Source organism: Talpa europaea (assembly GCF_964194135.1).
Source record: "Talpa europaea genome assembly, chromosome: 1".
In the NCBI taxonomy this organism is placed as follows: domain Eukaryota; kingdom Metazoa; phylum Chordata; class Mammalia; order Eulipotyphla; family Talpidae; genus Talpa; species Talpa europaea.
Genome location: NC_140073.1, coordinates 14,789,451 through 14,803,762, shown reverse-complemented (window position 1 = coordinate 14,803,762; position 14,312 = coordinate 14,789,451). Strand labels below are relative to the sequence as shown.

The 14,312-nt window shown below is 44.4% G+C and overlaps 1 protein-coding gene across 1 annotated transcript in view; it reads left to right on the top strand.

Annotated features, from left to right (window-relative positions):
• Positions 1-497: 497 nt before the first annotated feature.
• Positions 498-14,312, top strand: part of EXT2 (exostosin glycosyltransferase 2) — a gene marked incomplete at its 3' end in the record, with an annotated part of 111,147 nt that continues 97,332 nt past the window's right edge. The window contains exons 1-3 of the mRNA XM_084230598.1: positions 498-1,056; positions 1,981-2,070; positions 6,927-7,043. Of these exons, the coding sequence (XP_084086724.1) occupies positions 521-1,056; positions 1,981-2,070; positions 6,927-7,043 (743 nt within the window). The 5' untranslated portion in view covers positions 498-520. The remainder of the gene's footprint in view (positions 1,057-1,980; positions 2,071-6,926; positions 7,044-14,312) is intronic.

Here is a 14,312-nt window from a genome sequence, read left to right as displayed (position 1 = left end):
CTTTCTTCTTTGTTTCTTTCCCTGCTCCTGGTAGGTGCGCAGTAGAAGTTGGAATGAATGCCTGAATGAATTGAATGAAAACAGATTTTAGAATAGCCAAGCACCTGTTTGTCCAGGTAAAGCCTCAGTTTTATCTTCAGCAAGTGTTAAAAAATAAAACTTAACAACTGTCTTTGGCTATTCAGTTGCGATTTTTCTTTCTTGTTCAGTGCCCCCCACCTTCACCACCTTATGTTTGCATTGAGTATTTATCTATAGAGTTGCACTTTTATATCACGCATTTATACTAATAATACATGTGGAATTAAATATTAAACCTATCATTTTATGTACTATATATTCACCTATGCAAACATGTTTATATATATTTATAAGAAGTGTAAAAAAAATTCCTTCTCACTATTTCATCAGATTGCTTAAGGGGAAAAAATAGGTATATTAAACCTCAGTCTTTTCACTAGTGTGTCTTTTTCCTTTCTCCCTCTGGTAACCAGGAGTGTGAGGAGGAGGCTGTGCCATTATGTGTGCGTCCGTCAAGTACAATATCCGGGGTCCTGCCCTCATCCCAAGAATGAAGACCAAGCACCGAATCTACTACATCACCCTCTTCTCCATCGTCCTTCTGGGCCTCATTGCCACCGGCATGTTCCAGTTCTGGCCCCATTCCATCGAGTCCTCCAGCGACTGGAGCGTAGAGAAGCGCAGCATCCGGGACGTGCCGGTGGTCCGGCTGCCAGCCGACAGCCCCGTCCCCGAGCGCGGCGACCTCAGCTGCAGGATGCACACGTGCTTTGATGTCTACCGCTGCGGCTTCAACCCCAAGAACAAAATCAAGGTGTACATCTACTCTCTCAAGAAGTACGTGGATGACGTTGGCGTCCCGGTCAGCAACACCATCTCCCGGGAGTACAACGACCTGCTCACGGCCATCTCGGAGAGCGACTACTACACCGATGACATCACCCGGGCCTGCCTGTTTGTCCCATCCATCGACGTGCTGAACCAGAACACGCTGCGCATAAAGGAGACGGCGCAAGCGCTGGCCCAGCTCTCCAGGTACCTGGCACTTGATGGACCAGAGCCGAGTCCTTCGGGGAGCCAGAGGGACGGAGGAGGGAGGGACTGTTTCTCCTTTGGAGCTGACTGCCAGCTGCCCCCTCTTGTCGTGAGGGAGGGGGCTGTGGGCTTGTAGTGTGAGGGCCACGGTGTAAGCCTCTGGGTCTGTGCCAGAGGGAAGCAGGCAGCCCCGGGCGCTTGCTGCTCTGGATTCCCAAATTCTCAGAGCTCAGACTCTACTCATCCTTGTCCTTTTAAGCTTAAACTCTCCCTGCTTCTCCATTATTACCTAGTTAATATATGTTTGCTGTAAAAAGTCTGAAAATACAGGTAAGCAAAAAAAAAGGAAGCTTCATTTCATAACCCTGCCTCTAAAAGATAATCATTACTAACTTTGATGTGACATTTCAGTCAATTTTGTATGAAAAAGTGTATCATATGCACATGTACATATAACATTTTAGATAAAAATACATGCTGTGCGTGTGTAAATACACGTTGTTGCCAAGAATAAGGCTCACATGTTCTTTTGCCCTTTCCTTTTAATTCATCATGAATATACTTCTAGATAATTTCATATTCTTTTACCATATAATTTTAAAGAGTGCATCAGATTCCATTCTGTTCATGTTCCCAAAGATATTTAACTAGCTTTCTGTATTTTATTTATTTTGTGTTCCTTTTAACCAAATGGTGACCATTTAGGTGGTGTTCATCGTTATGAGCCATTCTAAAGTGGACAAGCTTGAAAAACACAGCCACCATTTTTCTTCTTGCAGAGCCAGGCTACTCTCTGACATAGTCCGGGGATTTTGGGAAATCCAATTTGCATACCTGAGCAGTGTCCTCTTTTGGGTTGGGGATACTTGTTTTTGTGTCTCCATAGTTGACATAGGAATTCTCCTATATTTGATTTCATAATAGGTGGGACCGAGGTACAAATCACCTGCTGTTCAACATGTTGCCTGGAGGCCCCCCAGATTACAACACAGCCCTGGATGTCCCCAGAGACAGGTCGGTGCATTGGGGTTGTCTGTTTGATGGGCTTTTGAGGGTTAAGTAAAGGCAAGACCTTTTTATTCACATGAAATCCTGTTCCCACACTTGCTGGGGCATTCTTTGTCAGCATTCATTAAAATAAGAAATTGTCCTAGGCATGTGTCTCTTCAAGACATAGGAGTTGTGGAAGACTTGAGGCCTTACATCTGTTGGGGAAGACCAGGCAGAGCTTACCTTCCAGCGTGGCATCCTGAAGACCACCTTTTCCTCAGTCTGCGTTGTGCTCTCTGCAGTGCGGCACCCCTGCCCCTAGGGCCTGGTTTATCATGGGCCTGTGTCAGTTCTCTCTGAATTCGGGAGCCTTTGCCAAAAGCAGAGCCACAGCTTCCTGAGAAAAAGGAAGTGTGGTGTGACAGTAAGCCTGGGCCTGCCGTTTGAGGGTGAGGGCTCTGACGATGTTTTACCCTCTTGTCCTTTCAGTCAGTAGGTTCTTCCTTCTTGTCTTCTCTCTGTCCACCCCTGACCCTGCCCGCCTCTTTCCTTCCTTCCTCCAGAAGCCTTCCATACAGGCGGCTGTGCTCTGTGTGGGTCACCTATTGTATTTCCCAGCCCTTGTGTGCCGGTACCGCAGGCTTCTTGGGAAGCTCGGGAGCAAGGAAGGTGCTGCGTCAGGGTCCTCCCCTACTACTTGATTCAAGGATTTGAGGAAAACAGAAAGTTTGAGTTCAAATTAAGGGTCCTGTACTCCAGGTATAGGATTGTTCGGAGTTGACGTGTGAACTCCTTTGTAGCCGATTTTATTATAGTTGATATTTAACTCTTGAAATCATCATTACTGAAGGTGAGAGCAGCCTGAGGCCAGTTGTGTTCTCAGCGTGTTAGAGGCTGTTGTTGTCATGCGAGAACCTGCATTTAGCTTTATTGTTCCCCAGAAGACTGAATCTAAGCCCTCTGCTTAGGTGACTGCTGAGTCAGTGTTGAGTTGTTCCTGGAGGAGGTGCACACCTCGGGACCACGCCTCAGCTTTGCTGTAGACACCCCTGTGGACGATAGAGGGCAGTCAGGCCCCACAGACCCTGGGAAACCCTGAGCACGCCTCTGCTCCCCAGTGGGCTGTCCTCTGTGAACTTGGTTGTTCTGGGGAAGTGAAATACTTGACAGGACAGAGGAGGGGCAGGACAGAGCTATTAGGAATGCAGTGTCTTCACCTGCTGTTCTAGGTTTATTCTGTGAAGGGCTTATTTCGGTTTGGGTCATTTCACTGTTTGCTGACATTTTAGTATATGTATTTAACAGGAGAAGGGTTTTATTTTTATCAAGTGCACATGTTAAATAGGGTTTTACTTCTCTGCAGCAGAGTGTCAAGTAATCAGGAGAAAGCTGAAGTTCTTGCTGGTGCTTAGGTGTTAAGGATCAGGAAGGTTGAATCGTTTTCCCTTTATGTGCACTTCTGTAAGTGATTATTGGCAATCCTGTAGCAAGTAATGAATCACCAGAGAGCCCTCTATCTTTGCATGTGGGAAATTTCATTTTGAAGCCTAGGTGGTCTGCTGGTTGGGGTTCGGAATATCAAATTTGTTTGTTAGGTTTTCTTATCCTTTGTCCTTGTTCCTGGATTCAGGGGAGGCAGAAGCCATGAGTACAGAGTGGTTTTAGCAGGAGCTCACATTATATTATTTGGAAATTAGAAGACAGATGGGCTAGTTTAAACTGCTACTAGGAGCTCCTGGAGTCCAAAATCGTAGGTGGGCTTACTTACAAATCCCTTCACTTTTGGAAATGCAAGGAAATGTCTTCCTGGCAGCTCCATCTTTGATGCCACTTAAATCTGTTTTCATTTCTCGCTCAATATTGAAAAGCCATACACCTGATGCACACGTACCTTCTTTGTACAAGCTCAGAGCAGTGTGCCATTGTATGAAGAGGGACATGTCAGAATACGCTTTCACGCCCTCCTCTGTCCCCACGTCTTGGTGAGTGGCCGTCACTATTAAAATGCCATGCATTTCCCTGTGGACTTGCCCACAAACACATACATACTCGCCCGTTTTACTTTAACTTACCTGGGTATGTCTTTGACCTTTTTAGTGCCTTATTTTACTGGTGTTTGTTTTCTCAACTATGTCCTGTAATATTTTCACTACCTGGGATATTTTTTTTAAAAGATTTATTTATTTATTTATACAAGACCTGGGGTACAGGCCAGATGTGCTGGAGGGTGAGAGGATTCACCAGAGACAGAGTGGGGAACAGAGCAGGCAGACTGACTGAAATACACTGCTGAGGGAAGCTGCGGGTGAGACAGGAGAGGTCTGCTGCGCCATGTGGACCCTCGCTGGCCGGCCGGGATCGAACCGGCGCTGCAGAGGCTGCGGGCAGCTTCACAGCGTTGCGCTCAACCGCCTGCATCACCAGGGGAGGCCCTACCTGGGATATTTTTATTGTCCTTTCTTTGCACCTATCTTTCACAGGTTCCTGCTTGGGGGGGGGGGTGTTTATTTACTTAAAATTTGTTATGGAAAATTTCAACCTACAAAAAAGAAGAGAGCCTTCCATGCCCTGTCCAGCTTCAGAATTCTTTAGCTCGGGGGCAGTCTCCATTCCTCTGTATGCCCACTCCACCCAGCAGACACCCGCGAAGCAAATCCCACATGCCCTATTATTATTCCCACAAATATTTACATCTGAAATAAGGGCTTTTCAAGAAAACATAAATATACCTAAATAATTAACAGAAATTTTTCAATTTCACCACATATCTATAGCAATTGTTCAAATCTACCCGTCTCAAAAGTTTGTGTTTTTTTTTCACAGTTTGTTTGATTCAGTAAACAAGTAAGGATGGCCAGAAGATTTGCTCAGTTTGTTTTTCTTCACCCCCCCTGCCCCAGACCCCAAAAAACCTGAAGCTTTATATTTGAGGAGTTTGCAGCCTGGGTTATTTGCATGGTTTTAAGGAAAGCAAAGGATGGACTTGCATATGAACTCTGTGTAGGCACTGTAAGTACTCAGATGGGGGGAGGAGAGGTATGTGGAGATCTGAGAAAAGACCCAGAGTTGGAAGTAAGTGGGGCGGTGGGGGGGAGGGTGGTGACAGAGTCCTGGCGGCAGGATGTCCTGAGCAGTGCCGAAGTGCTAGGGACACGTGGGGTGCTGTCCTAAGACTTTTAGCTTCGAGTTTTCTATTCAGTCTCTTGCAGCTTTGGAACTGATCTCTGATTTTGGGATTCAGAATTGGAAAACAGAATGTGCTTCTCAGAAATTCACTTTTCAGTCAATGTAAAACATGTGTTCTGTAAAGCACAGGGTGCTTACAATATTTTCTCCATTATAATGTTACGGAAACCTTGGCATAAGAAGATACACTGACTTGAAGTTAAAGTCTTGTTGGTAGTAGGGCTGGTGTGAGGCCTCTTTCCAAGCCTCAACTCTTTCCAGGCTCACAAGTGGAAATCGCACGTGTGTGATCTGTGACATCAGCTGTGACATAGGCATGCTTCATGCTTTCCTGCTACCAGTGCACATCCACTGCACACCCTTGGGAGCAGGACAACAGTTTGGGGCCCCAGGGACAGAATAACAATATAAGTCTGTATAATATACACCTACTCCCTCCCTTGACACTATGTATGCCCCTCTTCTCTGGGGTGGTGGGCGTGATTACCTGCTCACTCAGTACCTGGCTTTCCTGGACAGTCTGGTGCCTGTAGATTGCATTCATATTTGCTACTCTGCACATACGTTGTGGGGGCCCATAGAGTCTGCTTGCCATCACGGAGGTGGAATCCACCCAAATGCATGTTGGATGGATTCATTGTTGAATGCTAATCAGGAAAAATAAGACCGTATGTTGGTACTAAGGATGGTCATTAAGTTTTACAGAGTAGACTGGCAGCTGGAGAGGTTTTTAGCCTGTGCATTGCTTCACTCACCAGCTCTTGGTTTCATAAAGCTTAAACAAACAGATTGGGATTTCCAGGGGTGGTTTGAAAATCTTTGAACTTCAACTGGTCATGTTAGAAGGGAGCGCAGGCTGTCATCAGGGCAGGGAGGGGATTGGTAGCAATCAATATTGCAAAAAATGTGGTTTCTCAGTTCAGACATTTTGGCTCACAATGTGCAGTGTGTGGAACTGCAAAATTCTGCCCAGTAAGTGATGCCGATGGGTTTTGGGCCTTGGGGACAGAAAACAGTAAAAGTTGGTGGATAGACACCTGCTTCCTTTCTCTGATGAAGTGTCATGGCACTACTTGCTGGATCCAATTAAAACAGTATGTCCATGGCTTTCTAGTGAAGTAAAAGCTAGTGTATGCGCTCTGCAAGAGCAGCACTGTGGTCCGGTGCTGGATTCTGCTTCCTGTGTAGGGAATCGGGTTACTAAGATCGAGTATGGGGATGGATGGTGAGAACTGGTAGAGGCACTTGCTTGCCGTGTAGCTCCAGGGCACTGGAAAGCCCAAGGCACATCAATTGCTGTTGAATTTAAGTCTCAGTTACTCGAGGGGGCCTCCCTGGTGGTGCAAGGGGTTAAGTCTCAGCACTGTGAAGCTCTCGGCAGCTTCTGCAGCACGAGTTCCATCCCCGGCCCGTCAGGGAACTACTCACATGGCACAGAAGACCTCTCCTGTCTTGCCCGCTGCTCCCCTCAGCAGTGTATTTCAGTAGATCCACTTGTTCTGCTCCCCACTCTGTCTCTGGTGAATCCTCTCATCCCCTGCACCTCTGGCCTACACTCCAGTTCTTGTATGCATACATAAATAAAAATAAATCTTTCAAAAAAAAACAACTCAGTTACTCGAATTCTTTTCTTCAGAGCTTATCAGAATGAAGATCTTTCTTTCTCATTGTTTGACGCCATCCTTTGTTTTCAGGGCTCTGCTGGCTGGTGGCGGCTTCTCTACGTGGACCTATCGGCAAGGCTATGATGTCAGCATTCCTGTCTATAGTCCGCTGTCAGCCGAGGTCGACCTTCCAGAAAAAGGACCAGGGTAAGGCGCCTTCAGTGCAGGTGTGCTGTGAAATGCCAGTGGGGTTCAGCATGCAGGTATCACAGCAGCTGGAGCATCCACTACAGGCTGGTGGCCTTTAGTGCAAGTTTTCCCACTCTCCCCCAGTCCTGTTCCTCCTCCCGTTGTTTCTGTCTTGGTGAATTTACAGTGCTGTCCACCATGTTTTCCAAATCAGAAATCTATCACTCCTGTATCAGAAGTCCTGTTGATTCCATATGGTAAATATGCCTTAGATCTGACTACCTGCCCATCGCTTCTGTCCCCAGCCCACACCAGGTTACCATCATCTCTCTCTTCATCGCTGGAATGGCCTCCTGTCTATTCCCTCTAGCCCTGCTGTCCTCCCTCCTGACCCCCATCTGATTGTTGGCTCCCCACTGCCCTTCAGATAAGCTCTAGTCCCCTTGACTGTCTTCAAGACCCTTTCCCACATGACTGCTATCTCCATCTCTAGCTTTACTTTTTCTTTTAGTTCCTAGAACAAACTTCACCAGTTTTTGTGGGCTGCAGCCACTCTTTTCCCTCATTTTTGTCAGACTATTGACCTGCTTATCCTCTAGCTTTCAACTTGAATAGCACTTTCAGGGAGGAGAGGGGGTGCTTTCTCTGCCCTGGGATGGTTCTGCTCCATGCCCCACCACAGCCTGCACTCCGCAGGCCCTTTTCCAGTCAGGTGCTCAGCGCCTTGATGCTTTGAATTTGGGAAGTACAGTGACACTGGGCCAGGGCTGTGTTCCCTGCCGTGTTCTCTGTGTCTGGCACATGCTTCACTCATAGTTTTGATGTATACGAGTAGGTGAAACGTGCTGATATATCATGTGGATGTGCAGGGCATTTTGTTTAACCTTACTTGCTATATAGTCTGTTTGAAAATCAAGCTAATCTGTAGTGAGAATCTCAGGGAGCTATAAGCAAATGCTATAATAACATTCTTTGTTATAATAAAACACATGTGAACAAATGCTCATGTATTAAGGTGACTGATATGTATAGTGCCACATAAGAAACATCATACTGGGTGAGATTTAAAAACCCACACATAACATTTGCTCTCAGATCAGTCTTCCAGAACATTCAAACCATTCTCTGAGCACCTCAGACTTCCCCTGGAAGCCTGTATGAATTCTTTGAGAAGTAAGAGTACTCTTCCAAGAGAAAGACACTTCTCACTGGTGTGTGTTCTGCCGTGTGGTCAGGAACCCAGTTCTGAGACTTACTTTAGGCACAGCAAATCTGATGATGTAGAAAATGTATAAAGCCCATTAAACATTTTTATGACATTTTATTAAATATTTATTCCATTACCCTTAGGCAAGTGCAAAAATAAAGTCAGGAACTTGTTGTTTACATTATCTTTCTAGATTTTTCTCTGCCAGCAGACTCCTTAGAGTTGAATTAGTTTATTTTTTAAATTGAGGTATAATTCATATGCCATAAACTTGACTCTTTTTAAAGTACATTTCACAAACTTCTTCAACTATCATCACTACCATCTTAATTCCAGAACATTTCATCACCTTCCAAATAAATCCAGTAACTCTCAGCTACCCCAAGCAACAGCCACTAATCTAATTTTTGTCTCTGTGGATTTGCCATTCTGGACATTTCATGTAAATGTAGTTATTTATACACTAGGCGACCTTTTGTGTCTGCCATGCTTTCACTTAGCTCAATTTTTTTCAAGGTTTATCCATTTTGTGACATAGAACCAGTACTTCATTCCTTTTTCAGCTGAATAATAATTCATCACGTTGTGTTCTCTTTATCCATCCATCAGTTTGATGGACACTTGGGCTGTTTTTGCTTTTGACTTATTATGAATAATGCTGCTATGAGCAGTCATGTAAAAATGAGACATGTTTTCAGTGTCCTGAATAGAGATCAAGAGCAGAATTGCTGTGTTAGATGGTCACTTCGTGTTTGACTTTGAAAAATTGTCAGTGTTTCTCAAAGCAGCTGCACTTGTTTACATTCTCACCTGCGGCATGTCAGCATTCCAGTTTCTCTACATCCTTTAAAACACTTGCTGTTATCTTTTTTCATTCTAGTTTTTATTTATAGGGTGGGAAGTAGTATCTCATTCTGGTTTTGATTTACGTCTCCTTAGTGAATAACATCCAATATATTTTCACGTGCTTTTTGGCCATTTACATAACTGCTTTGGAGAAATATCAAGTCAAATACCCATTTTAGATTGGATTGTGTTTTTATTGTCGAGTAATGAGAATTCTTTCTCCCATGCTTAGGTTGTCTTACTACTTTCTTGATTGTGTCTTTTGACACACAAGTTTCTAATTTTGATGAAGTCCATTTGTCTCTTTCCAATTTGCCAAGTTTCTTTGGGTTGCTTATGCTTCTGATGTCATATTTAAATAAACCATTGCCTAGTCCAATGCCATGAAGATTTATACCTATGTTTTCTTTTAAGAGTTTTATAGTTTTAGCTCTTACATATTGATTTTTGATCAACTTTGAGTTAATTTTTGTAATGGTATGAGGTCAGGGCCCACCTTCATTCTTGTACTTGTGGATATCCAGCTATCTGAACAATACTATCTAAAAGACTTCTTTTCCATTGAGTGATTTTGCCACTCTTGTAGACGACCAACTATCAATAGACATATGGGTTTATTTCTGGATTTTCTGTTCTGTTCCTTTGGTCTATATATCTGTCCTTTGGCCACTACCACACAATCCTGATTACTGTCATTTTTGTAGTAAGGTATTAAATTGGTAAATAGGAGTTCTTCAACTTTGTTCACTCTTTCCAAGGTTTTTTTTTGGGGGGGGCGAAGGGCTGTTCAAGGTGCCTTGTGTTTCAATTACTTTTTTAAATAATGCAGCTTGAATAAGTATAAATAAAAAACCAATCTAAACTCCCTGTACTTATATAGCTACAAAACTAAAACAAATTTACATAAATACAAACATCTGCAAAACAAATCATTTTCACATTAACATAATGTGATAGCTGAGACTTTCTTTGAAATGAACTGAATCTGTCAAGGTACGTGTGGAGTTATAATTTGGGGTTTGCCTTTGCTGCTGCGTGGTGGGCGATGAAATACTTCCCCTACCACTTTTTCTGTTTGAATCACTAAGAGGCTCCCAAGCATTTTGTGATGTCATTTATCTTCTTCTAATATTATTTCCTTCCCAATATTTATGAAAATCTTCAACCAGATGGTTATTGAAATATTTTACTGTGAACATGTGTGCCCCCCACTTCGATTCTTCCATTAGCATTCATATGATTAAAATTTTAAATCTCCCCTGTTCTCATTAGCCCACTAAATACAAACTTGGATGTTGAAATATTTTAAGCAATATTTATCTTTGGATACTAGCAAAAATCTGCCTATACTAATTTTGGGGGGTCATATCAGATGAAAAATAATTGCTATGGAAAACTTGTAGACTGCAGGAACTGATATAGTTTACTGCTGCATTTCTAGGTTGGATTTTCATAAATTGAGAAAGAGTGATCTGCCTGGGCCCAGCTGGTACCCTCTGGGGCAGTATAAATTCCTGTCATCTTAACTTGACGTGTTTATGCAGCACTAGGTATGAATCACTGTAGGGAGAGGGAAGTCAACTGGACTTGAAAAAAAGGTTTTCATGCTGCTTCTTGAGCATTGACTTAAATTTAAATCAGTTGTGTGATTTTTTTAAGTTTTTAAAGACTTTTTTTTTTCTTCTTCCTGAAGTCATTCTGTAAATTACTTAATTCAATTTATCTAGTTCAGTTCACTTCAGTTCCATCCAAATCTTTATTGAAGGCTATTTGTGCCAAGAATGGTTAGGCTGGTGATTTTCAACAAGGGAGGGGTGCTCATTTTGCCCCACCCTGGGGACATTTGGCAGTAGAGTCACCTTTGACTGTCATGACTGAGGGGGTGTGTGTCCGAGGCCCCCAAGACCACCCCCAATTTTGACGATTTGCTGGGAGGGCTCCCAAGACTCAGCGTATAGTCATGCTCACGAGTGATTTATTGTAGGGAAATATCAATAAAGGGAAAAGGCACACCAGCCCAAGTTTAGGGACCCCTTAGCCAGCTCCCGTGGGTCCTGGCACAGTGTTGTCACCGAGGACATGCGTCTCACCCCACCAGTGAATTGTGACAATGTGTGCGGTGTTGCCCACCAGGGAAGGTCCTTCGACACGCAGCGCTCCGTCTTGATTGGGAGGTAATCACATGGGCAGTCTCTGCTGGGTACAAGCCAAATTCTGGACCCCTGGAAGGAAAACAGGTGTTCAGCATACACAGAATTGTTTGGACAGTTTGAGCATGGTAGGGATACTCCCACATGGAAGTTTGCAAGTGCCAGTCTAGGGCCAACACAAACAGCAGGGCTCTCGAGGATGGCAGCGGCCTGCTGTGTTACCTTTACCCTGCATCAGATGCTCCAGGCATCTGGTGGGCGGGGGCCAGGGAAACTGCTAAACCTCCACAGTGTACAGGAAACCCCCCACGACAAAAAACTGAAGGCCAGCAGCCCTGCTGCTGGGAAGCCTGGGTGAGGCTGACTGAGCAGGTGAGGGAGTCTGCCAGGCAGCTCAGCTGCCTCTGCACCTCGGTCTTTCTGAAGATGGCTTGAATTCAGCTCTCTTGAACTAAATGTCTAATCTTGCTAGTATAATCTAGCCGTCTTATTTAGGACTCTTAATTCCCTCCAGATTTAATCCAGACACAGAAAGAAACTGAGAAGGAAATATTTTAGTGGAGACAGGGGGAGCACACTACTCTGAATGGTAGGTTTTTTTTTTTTCCAAATAATTAGTTTCAAAGATTTCAACTGCTATGTTGATGGTATTTTCTTAGTAACTTAATCTCTAATTTTTATGTATAATGAAACTGAAATTAAGATCTGCAACTAGACCATTTAAGGTCTCAATTTCTGAAGTTCTATGGTTCAGTAACTAGATGGAATAAGGCTATATCTTCCAGGGTAGCAGGAGAAGGTTGAAGGCTGCTTCGGGACAGCTGATGGCCCATCTCCCCATAGCTTGCACTTTGGGCCTGCTGGTGTTTTATAAAAAATACTCCCATTCCCCTGGAAGAAAAAAGACAAAAAAAAAAAAAAAAAAAAAAAGAAAAAAGGAAGCAAAGCCAGTCAGTCTGTCCCCAGAATCATCAGTCTTCCCAGGGACTTGGGAGAAGGCAGGGTGCTGACCGAAGCAGCATTTGGGTTTGTTGCTCTTTGTGAGAGTGGATTTGGAAGGGAATTCCCACATCTCCTGAGGGCTACCCAGAGCAGGGAAAACTTTGTTTTTATTTTTATTTTAAAGCTCAATATTTTTTCAATGGGAAGCTGAGGCTTGTTTCTATTGATAGTTTCTTCTCGCAGCTGTGTTGGCCTCAGCTGGAATTCTTGTCATTTTCTCTTTAAAAGGAACTAAATTGGGAGTTTTCAACTGTCACCATTGAGGGTGACTTCAAGCTCGCAGCATGATTTCAGTTAAACTTAGATATCAGCACTGCTGGGAGGAAACATGAAAGTCGTAGCTCGTAATTTCAGTCCTTGAAAGAAAAACAAATCCACCTTAAAATTCTGTTTGCTTAAAATTGAAATGGGCAACACCACCCACCATCTGTCAGGCCAGGGAGGGCCGGGGCCATAGGCTGCCTGCTCACATCTGCGCTTTGTGTCGAAAGCGGAGCAGTGGTCAAGTGGGGGGCAGGGGCCTGGGGACTGAGCGCCACAGACAGAGCTGCTTCTTAACAGGGGAGTCTCACCCAGAGCCCTGCTTGGCTCAAGACTGCCTTTGAGCACCACACGTTAGCATAGGTACTTATTTCTATGTCCTTGCCAAGGACGGATAATCTATCACGCTACATTTACATCTATTACAAGCCACACATTCATGCTGGCATCTCCCATCCCATCCAACACCTTGATTTTCACCCTTCCCCATGTTTATAACTCCTCTCTGCAGTGAGAAATCTGCCTCCATTGTCCTCATCGGTACCTTTACTTACCTGACCAGCTTTCTTGCATGTAACCAGAATTCTGTTGCTGCCACTGTCCCTTGAAATGTGGCTAATGTGACTGAGAAACTGACTTTTAAATTTTTACTAATTTAAATGACCTCATGTGGCTACCTGCTATTGGATGACAAAATGGTAGGGAATCTGCTTTATCCTTCTTTGCTAACAGTGGTATGGGAAATGCCCTTTGCTTTCAGTTCAGCTGTGTAAAGAAATTGCCAAAGAAATGGTTCTTCTGATTTAAACGCGGTGGGGCTGTGGTGTGTGTTGCTCTGTCCACAGTTCGGTAGGTTTGGCTGGCTAGACCAGTGTCCCCTTCCCCCTTCTTGCTCTGTTTTTGGACCCAGCAGAAGAGGACGAGCTTCTCAGGGAGAAGGTGACGCTTATTTAGCTGGACCTTACGTGTGAGCAAGATATTCCAAATAGTCTCAAACTAAAGAAAAGTAAAACAATGACCCTTTCTTACTCTCCAAGAAAGGTAAAAAAAGAGAGAGATGGGTTCAGAGAGTGTAGGTTTTGGTCCTTTCTTATGTACACAGCTTTTATTAGCTCGCTGTGGCATTGCCTACGAGGGGCTTAACCCTGGTATTTCCCAGCTTGAGGGAGATTTGAGAGAGTACTGCTGCTAGGTCTGAGGCTATTGCATTTCTTTCTGGAAATGCATCTTGTTACTCTTTTCTTTGACAGTGATCCCTGGGGGGCCTCTGCCTATATATTGTTTATGGCCTGTGACCTCTGCTTTGTGGGACTCTTGCCTTCAGTCTTACCATCTGGTGCTCCCCAAATCTTCTCCTTGACTTCTGGCTTACTAACTTTGTGCTCACATTTTGTCTTTTTCAGAGACCTAAATGGCAAATCCTATCTTCACTCCATTTTCTTTGAAGCATCCCTGTTACCCCGATGTTGAGACTGCTTCCGCCCTGTGGTGGAGGTAGCTGTTTCTGCTGGTTCTCCACTCCCAGTGCAGCCTTTGCGAGGTCCGCGTGGCTACGCGGTCGTGGCTCTCTATGGTGTCTGCACAGTGTCAGGGTGTGCGCTCCGCCGTCAGAAGTGGTCTCTTGCCCCTTCCAGTTTTCCAGCCAGTGCTTGGGTTTCCCTCTCTTCCTGTTGGAAGGCTGTAGCCAGTGCTCAGCTCCTTTTCAGATCCGAGAACTTGGACGCGATGTAACCAAGCAGTAACGCTTCCCTCCGAATAATCAGTTTCTCTCTCCTGTGTGTGCACACGCTCACTCTTACACGTTTATAGCATGCTCTCTAA